This window comes from Protomyctophum bolini (assembly GCF_963924005.1).
Source record: "Protomyctophum bolini genome assembly, chromosome: 18".
In the NCBI taxonomy this organism is placed as follows: domain Eukaryota; kingdom Metazoa; phylum Chordata; class Actinopteri; order Myctophiformes; family Myctophidae; genus Protomyctophum; species Protomyctophum bolini.
In genome coordinates, this window is record NC_137879.1 from 11,853,085 (window position 1) to 11,870,509 (window position 17,425).

At 43.0% G+C, this 17,425-nt stretch overlaps 2 protein-coding genes across 3 annotated transcripts; one reads left to right on the top strand and one right to left on the bottom strand.

The window, feature by feature from the left end:
- Positions 1-952: 952 nt before the first annotated feature.
- On the bottom strand, positions 953-9,755 carry ush1gb (Usher syndrome 1Gb (autosomal recessive)). The gene is made up of 5 exons (XM_080788568.1): positions 9,462-9,755; positions 3,811-4,059; positions 3,210-3,423; positions 2,043-2,875; positions 953-1,078 (listed from the first exon to the last, which is right to left on the bottom strand). The coding sequence occupies exons 1-4, from the start codon at positions 9,623-9,625 to the stop codon at positions 2,045-2,047; spliced, it is 1,458 nt and encodes a 485-aa protein (XP_080644694.1). The 5' UTR covers positions 9,626-9,755; the 3' UTR covers positions 953-1,078; positions 2,043-2,044.
- A 1,154-nt stretch (positions 9,756-10,909) lies between these two features.
- On the top strand, positions 10,910-16,201 carry LOC308332663 (proton channel OTOP3-like). 2 transcript variants are annotated; one of them, XR_013965732.1, is made up of 8 exons: positions 10,910-11,522; positions 11,686-11,822; positions 12,783-12,841; positions 13,382-13,515; positions 13,652-14,349; positions 14,441-14,608; positions 14,722-15,369; positions 16,142-16,201. XR_013965732.1 is itself a non-coding variant. In XM_080788673.1 (7 exons), the coding sequence occupies exons 1-7, from the start codon at positions 11,189-11,191 to the stop codon at positions 14,890-14,892; spliced, it is 1,701 nt and encodes a 566-aa protein (XP_080644799.1). In that variant the 5' UTR covers positions 10,910-11,188; the 3' UTR covers positions 14,893-15,608. The 2 variants fall into 2 exon arrangements, 1 of the variants encoding a protein (XP_080644799.1); XM_080788673.1 differs by lacking the exon at positions 16,142-16,201 and having other exon boundaries at positions 14,722-15,608.
- The last annotated feature ends 1,224 nt before the right edge of the window (positions 16,202-17,425 follow it).

A 17,425-nucleotide genomic window follows, 5' to 3' on the forward strand; every position in this document is an offset into this window, starting at 1 on the left:
ATTCTTAGTCAGGGTGGTGGTCCCTGGTTCACAATCAGCTGAAAACCCTTCCTCTAGTCTAGACTCTAGTGCACACTTGTATAACCTCAGTGTTGCTTTTTCCCCATAAATAAATATCCTTCCAACATCATAGTCTGTGGCTATTTTCCTCCATTATACACATCAAGCTATCTTCAGTTTGCATGTGTCATTGAATAAATAATAAATACATGATATCACTTAAACAACTCTTTCAATAATACAACTGTGCAATGAAGGATCATGAATAATAAATAGCTTATCAGGGGATGAGGTTAACGGGATATATTTCACTTTCAAATAAAATAAACATAAATATAAACAAAATATATAAAAAATAAATGATAAAAGACGGCCCCCTCACAGACACGGTCACGCATTATTAGAACAATATATCATCAGTCACCAGCCCAGAACCAAGGACGGCTGTTTTCAATGACTATATCATGGTTAAAGTGGAGTTTGAAGTCACAAACATGTGAAATATCCCTTTAAAATTGTATAAATACATAGAGATATACTGTAACTGTTTCAAAATGGCAGAAATGTTTTTTGGAATTCTTTCAGGCACAACACATGTCCACGTGTTTCACGTGTGGCAAGGCTTTCCTAAATATAAAAAAAAATGTTCCTTTGCGTCCAGCTGCCAACACATTCCATAAAATCAGCCTCCAGTGATGATGAAAAAGGGTTTTTAAAGTTTTTAAAGACCTCTTTTGACCACAAAACCCCAGGGGTCAATACCTTTTTCTCCTCCACACCAAACCAGGAAAACATCCAATCCACAGTGCTCACAATGCGGTGTGTGAGTTTATAGATCGGATATTTTCGCTGAATGTTTGACCTATTACAACAAGCCCAGCATAGGATACGCTAGTCGCTAGGGTTCACGTGGTTAGTCAAAGAATGTGGGTCTCTTTGGAGCCTCCTTTATCTAGTGCCAGGAAGTATATCCCCATGGATGATTAGCAGAGAGAAGGACATGTGAACAACAGCTGCTGTGGCGCTTCGTATTGACAAGACCATGAACTGTGTATCACAGCTTTACTCTATTTCTCTCCTGTAAACACAGTAAAAAAAAAAAGCATAATATTACAATACTACATTATACTCTAATATAAAAGTAAAAGTAATTCTAATACTAGGATGTTTTTATTATATTCCAACAGCCTACCAAAGGCCATATATTTCCCAAGTGTCCACTAGATGGCCCCGTTATTCAATAGAACAGCAAGATGCCAGCTCTGAGAAAGCTAGTTCTCTAGACCAGTGAAATTCAATGACTAAATAACATACAATGAATTCCCCCTGTAGACTTTTCACATCAAAGATCAGATTGGGCTACTGAGGTGATCAATTGGTTCATCAGAAACGATCATTATTATTAATTAATAATTATTGTTTGATTTGCATAAAGCTTTTCTCAAAAGATCGTAATAATTATTATTCATATTAAAATGACTGACTCATTAGTGTGGTTGCCCTAATTGTTTTTTACATTACTGACCTTTTCTTTTCTTTTTATTTTATGCAATTATTCTAATTAGCATGAGAAGTAATTATTTATTTATTCCATTGTTTGGAACTGGGGTGCATCCCAGCATTGGAAAACGGCTTAGTGATCAAAGACCCCTGGTGTAGTAAGTAGCCTTGCCGAGCCATGAGGCCCATAGGGCAGGAGCCTATCTCCTGTTTCTGTAGCGTGAGGCAGCTTGATGTACAAGTACACCCCCTGGACATGACGCTAGTATGTCGCAGGGACTTACCCCCAATCCAACCCTTGATGCTGAGTGTCAAGCAGGGAGGCACTGGGTCCCATTTTTAGAGTCTTTGGTATGACCCGGCCAGGGATTGAACCCCGACCTCCCAGTCTCAGGGCGGACACTCTAACCACAAGGCCAACCCTGGTGTAGACTGACACTTATTCAATGTGTATCAATCAATCAATCTGTGAGGAACTGAATGCTGAGCGATACTTCACCATTTTAAAACATTTATATAATCCCATATACTTAGTTACTGACCTTCAAAGCGCAGTGTCTTCAATGGCGTCGGGGTCACCAAGAGTTTCGAGGCGTCTCTTGCAGGCTTCCAGCAGCTTCTTCTTCGGGCCCAGGGGTATGTGGATGCTGCTCAGGTCCTTGTCCGAGCACAGCAGCAGGGCCTCGAGGTCTATCCTCTCCCTTACGAAGATGGGCATGAACTCACCGAGGCTCTGGGAGGCCAGGAAGGTCTCCAGGGGGCTGTTGTCCGGCTCCATCTGCTCCTCCAGCCCCACGTCCGTGTCCTCCCAGGGCAGATCCTGCTGGTTCCTCTCCTGCAGGCTCAGGGCGCTGCCCACGCTGTCCTCGTCCAGGCTGGGCGAATCGTGCCGGGGCAGCCTCCCGCGGAGGTGCACGTTGGGCGCCCTGCCCACGGGTTCGCTCCCGGCCACGCTGCCCTCGTCCCGCGCCCCTATGCCGAACAAGCCCCCGCTCATGTAGTTCCTCCTGAAGACCATGGTGCCCAGCCCGGGTCTGGTGAACAGCGAGTCGCGGCCCGAGTCGCCGCTGATCTCGGAATAGGCGGCCTCGTGGAGGCCGGGGTCGCTGATGGCACGGGAGAGGGTGTCATCGTCATTGTAGCCGCGGGGGAACATGTCGCGGATGTTGAGCCGCGGGCCGCGCTCCTTGGGGTTGGCGTCGTACGTGCCTTGTTTGAGGAACATGACGTCGCTGCCGAGCTGCAGGCCCGAGAGGGAGCGCACGCTCTTCCTCCCGTCCTCGTAGATCTTGAAGGTGCCGTCGGCGCCGTGCTTCTTCTTGTCCAGTTTCCTCTGGATCTTGGTCTTGCCCTTGGCTGTGGAGTGCAGGGTGGCCTGGGAGGAAAGGGCGGAGACAAGCAGCCATTACAAGGCCATAAACACAGGATAAATACACTGAAGAATGAAGAATTTAAGGCGACGCATTTGATTTACAGTTTCAGTTAATAATTATTTTTGTGGTGTAGTGGTGAAAATAGCCGATCTACAAACTCACAACGCGGTGCGAAGCGACGTATTGTGATCTTGCTATTTTTACCAGTTTGGGTCCCACCCTGGGTAAAAAATCTCTCTTTTGGGTCACGGGCGCACACGCACGCACGTGCACACACCCCTGCAAATATGGCACGCACGCACACACGCGCACACACGCGCACACACGCACACACACCTGTGAGTATGGCATGTTGGCGGTGGTGACGGTGTTGAACTGGGGCAGCTTGCGGCTCAGTGTGCTGCCGCTGGTGTAGCTGGAGAAGCTCATGGCGTCGGCGTCACGGTCCATCGCCGCCGCCTCCTTCAGGAACTTCTTCTCCATGTGCTCGTGGTGCCTCCTCTGGAGCTTGGCGCACTGCTTGATGCGGGACTCGGCGGCGCGGAACGCCCTAAATAATAATAATAATAATAATCTTTATAGTCCCGAAGGATATTGATCTTCACAGGTGTGTTCAAACAGCCACAACAAAGCAACACAGTACAGAAAACATAACATCAAGACAATACAAAAACATGAGGTCCTCAATGCATACAGAACCATCCTATCGGCAGGGCAATTTGTTTAATGTCGTGATGGCTGAGGGGACAAAACTCCTACTAAAACGGACCTTTTTCCATGGCAAGGTTCTGTATCTTTGTCCTGATGGCATGAAAAAGCGATATAGGGGCTGATCAGTGTCACGTGATATCGAAAGTGCTAACCGTGTGATGGCCTAATTGTTCATGTCAGAGTGTGGGGGTGTGAGAAGTCTGATGATCTTGGAAGCAATACTGACCTGTCCTTCAGCTTCGTCACCAGCTTGGTGTTCAGCGTGATCTGCTTGGCAGCGATGCTGTCCAGGTAGCGCACGCAGTCCATGTGGCTCTTGGTGGCGGCCATGTCCAGCGGCGTGTGGTAGTCGTTGTCCAGGCACCACACGTTGGCACCGAAGGCCACCAGGAAGGACAGGCAGTTGTGGTGGCCATTGGCAGCTGCCAGGTGGAGCGGAGTGTTGCCCCAGATGTCGCACTTGTCCGGGTCACCCCTGATGGACAGAAGAGCACAGGGCAGGGTGAGAAATTATTCTGATCAATGTTACTGTAAATAAATGGTAAATGATGCATTTATATAGCACTTTTATCCAAAGCGCTTTAGATAGATTTTGCATTACATTTACCCATTCACATTCACACACATTCATACACCGATGGCGGTGGAAACCATGCAATCAGGAGCAATTAGGGGTTCAGCGTTTTGCTCAAGGACACTTCGACACCAACTCTGGAGTTGGAGTTGGTGCGGTTCTCTACCGGCCACTCTGCCCCTGAGCCACCCCTTATCTTAGGGTGATTGTTGTTGTTCGATGCAAATGTTGCTGTGTTGATTCACAATTGACTGCCCAGTCAGTGCCTACACTGGCTAGGAAAGAACCATGAGCCACCAAATAATGGGAAAACACTTCTAGATTCTAGTTTTTTTAATGCAATACCAATAAATAGGATCTTAAAATATAATAAAGATTGTTATTACCGTAGTTTAAATCGATTGATTGATCATTACAATAAACTTCACGCAGCCCGGATTGGTGAGGAGGTGAACGCTTCCAAAATGTTGAACCAGAATAGGCTGGGAACCACTGCACTACAGACAAGACATACACAGAACAGTATTGATGCTGAATACTAAAACATGTCCATGTTGTTGTGGCTCTAATTGCCGCTCATTCTCTGAAATAAGTACACTAAAAAAAAAGGACAGAATGTTATGAGATTCTTTTTTTACATTTCCTTCTACTTTGTCAGGATATATATCCACCAGGGGGCAGCGTATCCCACGCTTGAAGGTCATAGTCATAGGTATAGTTTTTATGTTTTTATTTCCATTTGGTTTTTGTTTTCAAGTTCAGTTTCGATCCAATTCGTTTTTAAAGTTTCTTTCTTTTTTTTTGCTTAGTATTAGGTTATTTTTTATTTTATTTCTTTTTTTAGGATTAGTCGTAGTTTTTATTTCTTGTAGTTGTTGTTCGTCAGGTCAGGTATTGTGTAAATTAAAAGCTCAACAAAACATAAAAGTGAAAAAATAAGTATTCACAGTTTAAACTGACACAACTAATAATAGCTGTCCACAGTCAGGTTCCATGGAAACTATCTTGATTTGTAGTCGAGGGTGCGACAGTTGGTTTTAAATCTCTGTGTGTCATACATACTGTACCTCAGGTATTAGGGTGTCCGTTATACATTGCTCTGGGCTCCAAAAAGCCTTCCCCTTCCTTCCTTTTGCCCGCCCACATGGCCAGGCATTAGCTAAGGGCTGATCAATAATTGAAGTGCTGCTGCAGGTTAAACATGACAGAGATGACTTTGAATTATTCATCCTAACATGTCAAGTCTTTTTTTTCTCGGACACCCAGAGAGACACAGTGACCACCATGCACGGTGAGGTCACCACCTTTATCAGCCGCGCACCTGATTTCAACTTCCCGTCTGTGACGTCACACCTTGTTGTCATTAATAGGTACCGTAGTAACCGTACCTAACACTCTCACACGTATCACATTGCCAGTTACATAATGACAAATAAGCCTTGGTCTGTTAACATGACTCATAGGTTGAAAGTATGGTAGGATACAGGATTTTAGGACAGATGCAAACACCGATATTATAGGGATTAAACATCGACACAGTTTTTGCAACGATACCTCACGTGTTATTATCAAACACTAGTAATATACTAGTAAATACAATATAAATAGTAAATATTTTACCATTAATTAATAATACACTTTATTGTCCACAATTGCATCACTGCACTGAAGCAGTACATTCCCACAGGGACTTTAATATATAAAAATCACCCCCATGTGAAGTGAGGACCGCCCACTGTATTTATATTAGCTTGATGGCGTCTCACGTCGTCAACGTTTGTTTAACTGCTGCCCTAAACAAACAATAAAGTCCATAGACTTGGCTACAATTCGATTTACGTCATAAGTACTCTAATCAAACGTTCATAGACTTGGCTGCCATATGACGTCATTTTCAAAAGCCATGCATTGGAAGGGCTAGCTAGCAACCCTCAAAAAGAAAACTAAAATGTTCAGACAGACACTGTATTAATCCCAGGGGGGAATGCAGGTATCCCAAAGCTCATGCAGGCATAATGTTAGTTAAAAACTCAGCACAAAAGCTTATAACAACTAACAGAGGTTACAGGGAAGGTTACAGTATACAGCATATACAAATATACTATGAAACATAAAAAGCATGAAGAGCATTCAAAACGGGTCATTTGGAATAACAATCCTTTGTTATTGCACATACTCATAACTAAAAGTATAGCAGCACAAGCTGTAACACAGGGTAGGCTATTTGTAGCTTTGCATCTTTGTAGCTGAAGTTGAAACTAAGCTCAACTTTTTGTAGCTGTTGTCAGTGTTGTAGCTTTTGCAGCAGCTACAAAAATGTATGCTTCCATTGAAAATAAATGATAGACTGTATCTTTGCATCTGCCTGTGTGAACGCAGCATACCCGCTCCCTTGGCATTGTATTAATAACGCCCACTGCTCCTAATAGTTAGGATGATTTAGGATATGTGCTGTGACAAATACCTAAAAACTACTAAAGGAGACTACATTTTTGTTATTACCAATGCCATCATTATGATAGGCCAATATCGGCCTGTAAAACGAGCCTACTGTACCTATAAATCGATCGGGCTCTAGTTCAAACTAAAGCACTTTTTGTTAGGTAAAAGGGTAATTAAATACGTTGCAAAGAGTCAGCCGGGAAATGCCTCGCTCTAGAAGTAAACGGAGAATCACATCTGACTGTCCCAAACAGTAATTTGACTATCAGAAACTCTGCCAGGAAGGGCAAAGTCAGACACATTTAGCTGCCAACACTATCACGTGTACGTTGCTACTGAATAACAAATTAAATCAGAGTTGCTGCTAGAAAACTAAATAGAAAATGTGTCGTTTGTCAGAAGATGCATCTTCTGAAAATATAAATTACAGAATTGCTGCTCAGACTAGCAAGTAATACATTGTAATCTAGAGGTTGTTACTTGTTTATTTATTTTTTGTTGTAAAATTAGTTTATTGTTGTCTACCTTTTGCCATGAACACCGACCCCAGCCTGAGTCATATCCACACGGCACATCCTCCAGAGATTAACGAGAGAAGAATATGCCCAATCCATCACAGTGACCTTTGCTTTTCTAATAATCCTCCTGCGTTATGTTATTCTCCAGCAGTGGCCTTAACTGGCCCTGACTTTACGGCATGCATTATAAACCTGTCACTGGGAGCATGACTTATACTAGGACACTAACCCACTCCCTTCTCAGTGTCTCGACGCCACAGCAAGCCATCACTGCATCTTTTAAATTCATAGAATATACTATACCCTTTGCTTTCTAAAGCTGCTTTGTGTAACCTCTAACAAAAGATACTGACTCGTGCAGTGCCCTTGTACAAAGGGCCTTTTACCCAACTAATCACTGCAGAAGATAGACTTACAGTACTGCTAAATCCTCTTAATTCTGTCTATTCTTGTTCATAGAAATACTGAGCGCAAACTCCATTAGGCTACGAAGACATTGTGCTATACAATGAGAAAATGGCTAATTAGTTTGTGTGTGTGTGTGTGTGTGTGTGTGTGTGTGTGTGTGTGTGTGTGTGTGTGTGTGTGTACTGTGTGTGCGTGTGTGTGTGTGAGAGAGAGAGAGAGAGAGAGAGAGAGAGAGAGAGAGAGAGAGAGACTCTTAGGGTGCCGATGTTATCTTTAAGTAGCTGCTAGGTAATTTACAATGTGGGTAAAGGAGTTGCGTAATTGATCCTTATAAAAAAGAACGGCCTCTGTGTTGGATAACTGAATAGGATTTGAGGTGCTGCTGTTGTGTAATTGCTCAGTGCAATCTCACAATCAAAGCACCACCAATGGCGGCCACAGGCTAAGGGATTAAATACAAAGTCATATTGTGTACACTGACTGGATACCAATCAGCTTGCTATGGTGTGTGTGTGTGTGTGTGTATGTGTGTGTGTGTGTGTGTGTGTGTGTGTGTGTGTGTCCTCCATTTACTAGGGAGGCAAATGACCTTTCTCTGTAATTAGGCTGTAAACTTGAATAGCAGACCATCTAGCAGCACTGATTTGATGCTTACGGGACCGGTTTATTTAGGTGGCATGTTGTCGTTATTTCTTATGTGTTCACATAAAATGTGCAACTAAACTCCAATGAGGCAAAGTTATATTATTGAATGTCAATAATATAACATACAATCCCAACATACTTTTTTCTTTTCATTTCATTTATTTGGTTATTTGGGAGGGACAGCATGTATTAATGAAAAAACACATGATGCAATGTATTAATTGTAAATACACTGGATTTAGAAAAATATGCACATTTTCACATTTTCATCCTTAGTCTCCAACATAAAAAAAGATGTAATATGGAATCAAAACATAGGCCTACTACATCAGTACAATATGTCACCATAAATAATATAATAAATACATCAGAGGAATCAGGGACACAGGAATTACAATCTTAGAGGGAGGGGGAAACAATGTAGTAAGTCTGAGACCATGACAAATGGTATACAGTACATGGTTGGTGTTCTAGTAACTTTTTTTTAAAAGTGACAGTGCTGTAAGTGGATCTTTTTGTTAAAAAGTTCAAGCTCTATAATCATTGCTAGTGTTTGTCCAGTAACAAGGGTCTCGCCATCTCTCCAGCAGTCCATACCTCCAGAAAATACAATTTCATCCTATCAGGCAAAAGATGCCATTTTATCAGCTTTATTTCTATCACTTCCAAAAGTCCCAATCTCACTTTGGTTATACTCATGTCATTTCTCTATCCTGATTGGATGAAATTGGTATGCCAACGTCAATGACCTAAACATAACCTGTATACATTATCTTGTTTGTTTACTAAAGAGCTGGGTAGGGTATAGCAGCCAGAGAGTGAGACGGTGACCCCTAGCTGTTACTTAACAAAATAATGGATGGCTGCCTATCATACATTGTTTACTATTGAAATATTGAGCTACTTAACACTTATTTTAACAAAAACAAAACAAACACAAGTTAGCACCTTTTAATTGGAAAGACTTTTCCAGTTGTATACTGTAGGTTGAGGTTGATATTAGCCCTAACGAGAGAAACATAATGTTTGTGGGAGTGGGATGGGAACCTTCTTGATCAGAACCTTCCGACGTCCCAAATACAGATAAGGTAAGCAAGGGTCTAGGCCAGGTTCTAGTCTAGGGAGTCCTATCCGTTCTGGTAGCGAGGGTCCCGAAACGGGCTAGCTGCAGGCACCCAACGTAACCATCATCTGTCACTGCAGCCTGCAGGTCGCAATTCGTGAAAGCACGTGTTCTGGCCATGGGGCGCAAAAGCCAAAAAAGCCAAGCAAGGTTTACAGAGAACTCACCCCCTCGACACGACGAGCCTGAGCGCCTCCAGGTTGCCGTGGTAGGCAGCCCACAGCGTGGGCGTCATGCCATCCTCGTCCGGCGCGTTCAGGTCCTTCCGCGTGGCTTCCTTCAGCACGTCCAGGTAGCCGTCCCGGGCCGCGCGGTGGTACCGGTCGGTCATTGTGACACTGACAGACCGTCCGCCGGTCCGCGGCGTCGGGCCTCAGGGGGCCAGGGGCCTGGGCTGGCTGGATGGATCACTTCCAGGGAACGTGGTTCGTTTGCCTTGCCATTAGGGCACGTTTCCCTTGCCCAGAGGCCAGACTAGTAGGCTGCTACGGCGTTCGGACCACTGTCAGTGTTGTTTTTTTCTCCTTCCGGGGAGAAGGTAAGGGGGAGGAGGGAGAGAGGGGGAGAGGGGGAGAGAGAGAGAGTCTGAGAGAGAGAGAGAGAGAGAGAGAGAGAGAGAGAGAGAGAGAGAGAGAGAGAGAGAGAGAGAGAGAGAGAGAGAGAAGCTGCAGGGAAGGAGAGACGCTTGTGCCGTTGCCATGGCGACGCACACACGAGGTCAGGTGGTTGACAAAAAACAGGAGTGGTTAAAGAAATTGGATACGCCCACTTTTCAGAGGGGAAGGGTTATCAGAACCAGAACAGTTTATAGGGCATGGACGTGGTTTTCTGGTTCCACTGAAAAATCGGCCATTCATCCCCCCCCCCCTACTAGGCCTACTACATTTAAAAACTGGTACACCCTTTAGTTTAGCGGTTTTCGTATATATTTTTAGATAAGATAAGATAAGTCGATGTGTATCCTCAATTGCCAATGTATACTTATAGTACTTATAGTAGTAATATACTCTGTATATTATAGGCTAGTCTGTATGTTTTCTACCACTGCTCATACACGTATGTGTATTTGACACATTTTAATTTTGAATTTGAATGTTATCAGTGACCTGTGAGGTGCTTACATAGCAGTGATAAGGGACACACTTTATCGCTGGTGTGTGTGCGCTGCAAACAGTGGAAATGAATGCCCTTCCTTATAAACTCTACACTACAGGATATTCATTCATTAGTCTTGATTAAGGACCACAATTATGTCTTCCCTTTTACAGTAACAACACTATAGACACATTCAAACAGACATCCGCCATACATACTATGCTTGAGTATGTACCTTACACTAAAACAGCAGTTTTGTTTTGTTAATTTCTATTAATGACTATTATAGCGATTATTATCAGCCAGACAATCATGGTAAGATAGCATATTTATAGCCTGCAATGGCATGGTTTCCATCCACCTGTACAAACAACACATTATGTGCTTTTTTCTTTCAAATCGGAGACCACAGGCGAGTATACACCATATGTGCTGTATGTGTCTGTATAACACAACAACCAACAAGACTAATGCAAATGATAAGACAAAGTTCAACTGTGTAAACCAAACCAAATTCCAGAGGTGTGTCATGATTGTTTGCACTGTATGGGACCGTGGCCACACCTAGTCAAGTTTTAGTGTGGCGTTAGGACTTGATAATTTCCAATCCGGTCCCACTGTGAGCCACATGGTGAAACATGGTGAAACACAGTCCTGTGTTCCTATGACATAACACAGGGAAATACGAGAGAAAGGTCTGGAAACTGAACGGGAAGGGAAGAGAGAAAGTGAGTGAGTGAGTGAGAGAAGCGAGTGTTACTGTGGCGTGAATCCAGAGCCTCCTTCCAGAACCTCAGACATGGAACTTTCTTCTTCTCACAATGAACCAGTTAACTCAACAACACTTCAAGCTCAAGAGCCGCCGGACCCTGACCCGGTACTGGTCTGGGCCCCTAGCGGCAAACGGCTGCTCTCTGGACTGCTGGGTCTCAACGTGGTGCTGTTGGGGGCAGCGTTGGTGGCTGGCCAGGCTTTCAACCCCACGGGTCTGAAGCACCAGGAGCCCCAGATCTTTCTGCTGCTGTTAATGAGCTTCAGTGTGGTCTGGATGCTATGGTACCTGCTTTGGGTCAGGAAGCAACCTGGGATCTCCCCACATAAAGATCACCATGCCGGGGGGGTGACTGTCACAGGTGAGCTATTACTATTTGTTGTAAGTTGTTCTAGTTATTATTACAATTGCCAAGCCAAGTCATACAGTAATGTGACATTCAAATATGAGAATAAATTGAAATATAGTAGGATAGAAATAATTTATGATGGCCATATTAAACTGTTCTCTTCTTTTGCTCACAGTGGTTCTTATGCTTTTCGCTACATTCAGTCTGCTGCTGCATGTCTTCAGAATTGGTTATTCCATCACTATGAGGCAGTGCAAACCTGTTGCCAAAGTTATCATCCCGTTCATCGAGGCTCCATTTCTGGGATTACAGGTAATTACAATCTCATGCATGTAGTCGTTATTGTCATCTGACTCAGTGATAAATGGACCAATTAAGCTAGAGAGCTTATCAAGGCCGACAAAATGCATTTTTGTCAACAAAAACCAACTGTAGATTTAGTCGACTAAAATCATATGATATTTAGTCGACTAAAACTAGACTAACACTAAAACATTTCAGATTACTAAAATATGACTAAAGACTATGACTAAAACTAAAATCAAAATGTGCTGTCAAAATCAACACTGTTGCTCATCATGTCAAATATGAACAATAATCAGCCCCCAAACACAGCTGCTGCTGCTGATGTGATGGTATAATACACAGCTGACTCCAGCTGGCAACCAAGAAACTAAAACAGAACGGAAACGGAGGCCTTCAGCGGTTAATGGAATTACAAAGTTTGTCAGGCATGCCAGATAAACACCCTTCATCTTCTAAGCCAACTTTGTTACCACGCTGTTGGAATACAGTAGGTTACTTACTGAAATACTTTTGGTTGCCAGTTGTACCACATCCTTCCCCCATCCTTCTCCAATTTCATCACCTTGTGAGTGAATAAAGGATGAGAATCATCACAAAGCTCAGGGCTTTGCCGGTTCTGTAGATCACTCAGCTGTTGCTTATCCTTTTAATGTACATATGAGGTTGTCAAACCATGTTTAAGCTGGTAATATAACACAATACAGGGGACAGAACTCATCCTTATGGGACCCCCGTAATGGTAAAGTTGATAATACATAATTCCTCTGACACCTATACTTTCTGTGGTCTGTTGGAGAGGAAGTCTGTCATGCAAAGAATAGAACCAGGTTAGGCGGGCTATGGTTGTACAGAATAATAAGTCAATGTGTTGCTGCTCTCATTACCTTGGGCATGCTGCATATAACCTCACCGTGACTGTTTGTTTGTGAGTGGTCTTATTTAGCTACTACTTTCTTCTTTTTGTAGACATATTTACTCTGGGATCATTCCAAAGACTGCATTCATAAGCACAAGATCATGACCAGGTATATCGATTTACTTTTCATTAAATAACTTTGTTAGGTATAAAGTATTTTACTGTGGGCCCGGACAGCTGTCACTCCCCATTCCCTGTCAGTCTTTGGTACAGTCAAATAAAGGCAGAAAAGCCCCACAAAAATATATATTCAAAACCGCACTCAAAGAGAACGTAGGGGCAGCTGCAATTAGAAAAGTCCCCGCCTCCACCGCCTATGTTTTCCATACCGTTTTCCATACTTTTTTCATTTCTTAAACTGTATATGATGATTTCCTTTTCTTTTCATAGAAGTATATATTTGTATCAATGTCTTTAAATGAGGACCCTGATGTAAGCAAGACTTACTTGTGCTTTTTAGGGTTCTATCCTCGTAGTGTACACATTCTACTGTACAATACTGTGAATACAAATTTCAATCAATCAATAAAATAAATCTATATAATAAGTCTGAATGTACAAGAAACACTCAATTGGGTCTCATGGCTGTTCTCAGTGTCTATCCCACTTTATCACTGGTGTTTAATGGTATGTGACCTGGTCTCCACAGGTCAGGCCTCATGGTGACCCTGTGTGCAGATCTTCTTCTGTGGCTGAATGCAGTGACCGAGGACACCATCCACCAAGAGATGGAGTTGGAGAAGGAAAAGGGGGACGATTTCACCAACACATCCAATTCAGAAGGTGCTATAGCTGCACGACCACAAATGTACCTTTGTAACATTAAATTAAAGTACCGGTAAAACCGATATTCATTCACTCATCTCATGTCATCCTGACTGTTATCATGTAAAACAAACTGCTGTTATCTTAATTCCAGGTGGTGGAAATTCAACTATTTGTTTCAACCAGTGCAGTGCAAACGCAGTCTGCCTCATCTTCAGGAAAGGCTATGAGATTCTCTACCCTTTCAACATTGAATACTACCTGATGGCCGGCTGTATGCTTTATGTGATGTGGAAGAACGTCGGGCGCAGGATGTGTCCTCATGGCCCCGGGGCCATTGAACATGCCTCTCAGAGGCTGACGCTGCGCATCGTCCAAAAAGGCGGGATCATATTTGGCCCTCTGCTTGGTGCCTTGGTTTTCATAACAGGTGTGGCTATTTTCATCCTCTATCAAGTTTGGGTGAGCCAGCGGGAGCGTCGCCTAACGGCCTTCCTGCTGTTTTATGGATACCATTTGGCCGTGATGCCCGCCATGTCTCTGTGTTGCGTGCTCGGCCTCCTGGTCCACAAGCTGGAGAGGAGGGCCGAAGAGGCTGGCCACAACCCGACCCGTAGCCTGGACGTGACCCTTTTGGTGGCCGCGGCCCTGGGCCAGCTAGCCCTGTCCTACTTCTCTGTGGTGGCGGCCCTGGCCGTGGGAGCAGGCGACACCCTGGGGAGTCTCGACCTGTCCTACTCGCTCCTCAGCCTGCTGGAACTGATGCTCCAAAACATCTTCATCATCGGCGGTCTCCACAGGCACCCTAGTCTGAGCCTTGCCAAGAGGAATGGAAGGAGAAGCATATTTAACGTAAGTTGACCCTTACTGTATGTTTGCTCTGCATAAGTTGAAGACTACTTCTGCTATTTATTTACTAAAGTAACAACTGTTCCTTCCAAAGCCTAAGAAAAAGGCACCTGTAGAAATACAAGAGGCAAAGACTGACATCTCACTTCTGGAGGGGAGCACATCAGCACCACCTGCTGGCAAAGAAGGGGATGGTAAAACATCACGGGCTAAGAAAGCAACCCAAGAAATATGCGCTTTCCTGATCCTTTCAAATCTCATGGTAAACTACTGTATCCTATTTTTTAGCACCATATTATCTTTCTCAGAATAAGAGGGTATAGCTTCTCTATTGCTGCCTGTAACACACCACTCACTGTTCCTTATTTCTTTCAGCTGTGGATCATCCCTGCATTTGGAGCCCATCCCCAGTTTGAGAATGGTCTGGGGAAGAAGTTCTTTGGTTTCACAGCATGGTTTGTTCTGGTAAACCTGGGGCAACCTCTAGGAGTCTTCTATAGGATGCATTCTGTAGGCGCTCTGATGGAGCTGCTCATTACTGCCTAAAAACAATGAATATTTCACAGTTACACTTGAAAAAGACACTCATCTGACTTTGGCAAACATTGAATACAGTCCACTTTGAGGATCTCAAATGACCTACAAAAAGTTCTAATTAATCACACATTTGCCCCAGTAACAAAATCTAAACCAAACTGTATGTCATACTTCACAGACTGTATATGAATCATATATTGTATGCCTTCTTATGTTACAAGACTTTTTCTTTTTCCCCCAGCCCATCTAAAAATGCTATTAATATTTTTAGTCAGACTCAATACAAAACCTATAACATTTTCATCATGTTTGTGTGCTCTCATAGATCTCTGGGTGGCCTTTATGCATTTCTGTCAGGTTTCACTTCAGGATAAGCCAGGTTTCGTTTCCCTTTTAGAAAAGATGCAAAAGGAGTATATTCTGCTGCCAGCTGCTCTGATTGTCCGTTACAAACGGTTGTCGGATGCAAAGCACTCAAAGAAAGCCGTATGTAAACCTGTGTGCACAAATCTTCCTCGGTCTTTTTATTTTGATAATTTTATTTATAAAGCACATTTAAAAACAGCCTAAAATATTGGTTGTTTTCATGTCAAACATGACTTTTTTTTCTTTTTCCCTAATTTGTTCCTTTTTTCGGGCTTAATTTTAGCTTTAACCTTTCCATTCAATCAATGTGTCTATGTGTGTGATTTGATGTTCCTGGATGGGGGCTGTTTTTAGTGAAATAACTGACATTGTCTAAAACTTGAAAAGAATAAAACAAAGTTAACCCACACTATTGCATGTTATATAATCACTTAGGCAGGTTGTAGGATTAACTGATTTTGGTGTTCTGTCTAACCATAATTTCATATAGGTGTTCCAACTCGGTGCCACACCTTGGTGTGTCGACAACAACTAGAGATGTATCGATACCATTTCCCCCTTCCAGATACCAATTCCGATCCCCATAACTTGCATATAGAGTAGCGATCCAATCTAGGACAGTGGTTCTCAAAGTGGGGTCCAGGGAACCTGTTCCTTGATGCCGTTCCAAATGGAACGCTACAAGTCTGCAACTCTGAGAATGTGCAAATAAGAGTTATATGGGAGACCTTGACATTAAAAAAGTTTGATAACCACTGATCTACGAATGAATACAAATTCCATTAATAATTGTTAAAGTGCAGCTACAAGTTCTGCACTTCCACTACTCACACACAATACTGTGTCTGTCAAATCTATTTTCAATTACATGTGTTACCATAATGCATCACAGAAGATGGAGCACCACCTTCACCTGACGGAGGAGCACTGAAAAGGTGTAAATTCATCACAGGTATGCATCTGTGTCCAATTAATTAACTATATCATAATATGATATTCTATTAAGTCATCATGATTGTGTGCCAACTGTGCCATAGTGTGGGATATAACACTGCTTTAAATGTCAAATCCAGTGTTCATACACTGCCCTTCTGCTGACATATGCAACACCCACTCTCAACAGCAACTGCTACATATCTATTTTCATTTTTCATGCCTCACATAATTGTACGATGAATTCAGCTTATGTTATCAGCTCTTCCACCATTAATTCTGAGACCCACACCTAGAACCAGCCTGAAGTTTTTCTTGTCTCCCGAACCTCATTAAAATAAAAAGTGTCCCTTTAATATAGTACTTGGCTGGATACTCGCGACATCTCATGTCTCTACCACTGATGTCACGATAAGTCAGCTATATAATCCAGATATGGAGTTTTACATTAGCATGTCAGCACTAGATGTCTCTGCCGGTTCCATGTATGGAGCTAGATCAACCTCGTTTGTGACGTTGGACTTCGATAGGTCAGTTACATGCTGTATGCCGGATATCTCCATATCTAAAATTAGGCAAAATGATGTGTTTGTGTCATCATGCGTTATGATTGGCTGAATTCCGGGCCCGTGGACTAGATCTGAGGGCATGCGTCTGAACCTCTTGTATACATATTTTTCCATATAGATGTGTGTGCTGTCGAGGTCGAATAGTTGTCTTTTGAGACCTTGAAGAAATTATGCATGTTAAACTATAAAGTTGCAGTTAAAAGGACAGTTAAACAACCATATTGAACCAGACCAGCACAGTGATTATCCAGCATGTTGTCCAGGCTACGACCAACCCTGTCCCTGAGACCCCCCGTCCCTGCTTACAGATGGGCACACACCAAAGAGAAAAGAAAACCCCTTATGCTTAATCCTCGCACCAACAAAGGCATGGCCTTCACTTTACAGGAGCGACAAATGTTGGGGATGCAGGGGCTGCTGCCTCCCAAAGTGGAGACCCAGGACAATCAGGCCATGCGCTTCCAGAGAAACCTCAAGAAGATGAAAGACCCACTAGAAAAGTACGTCTACCTGATGAGTGTTCATTAATTGTGAACTCTATAACCTAATCTAATTCCTACATCGGTTAGAAACAAAGACATTTATTTACCATGGCAGCCAGTCTGTACCACTGATTAATTTAAATAATCCATTTAAAAATATATTACTTTTCCATTGGCAATGGCAACATAATC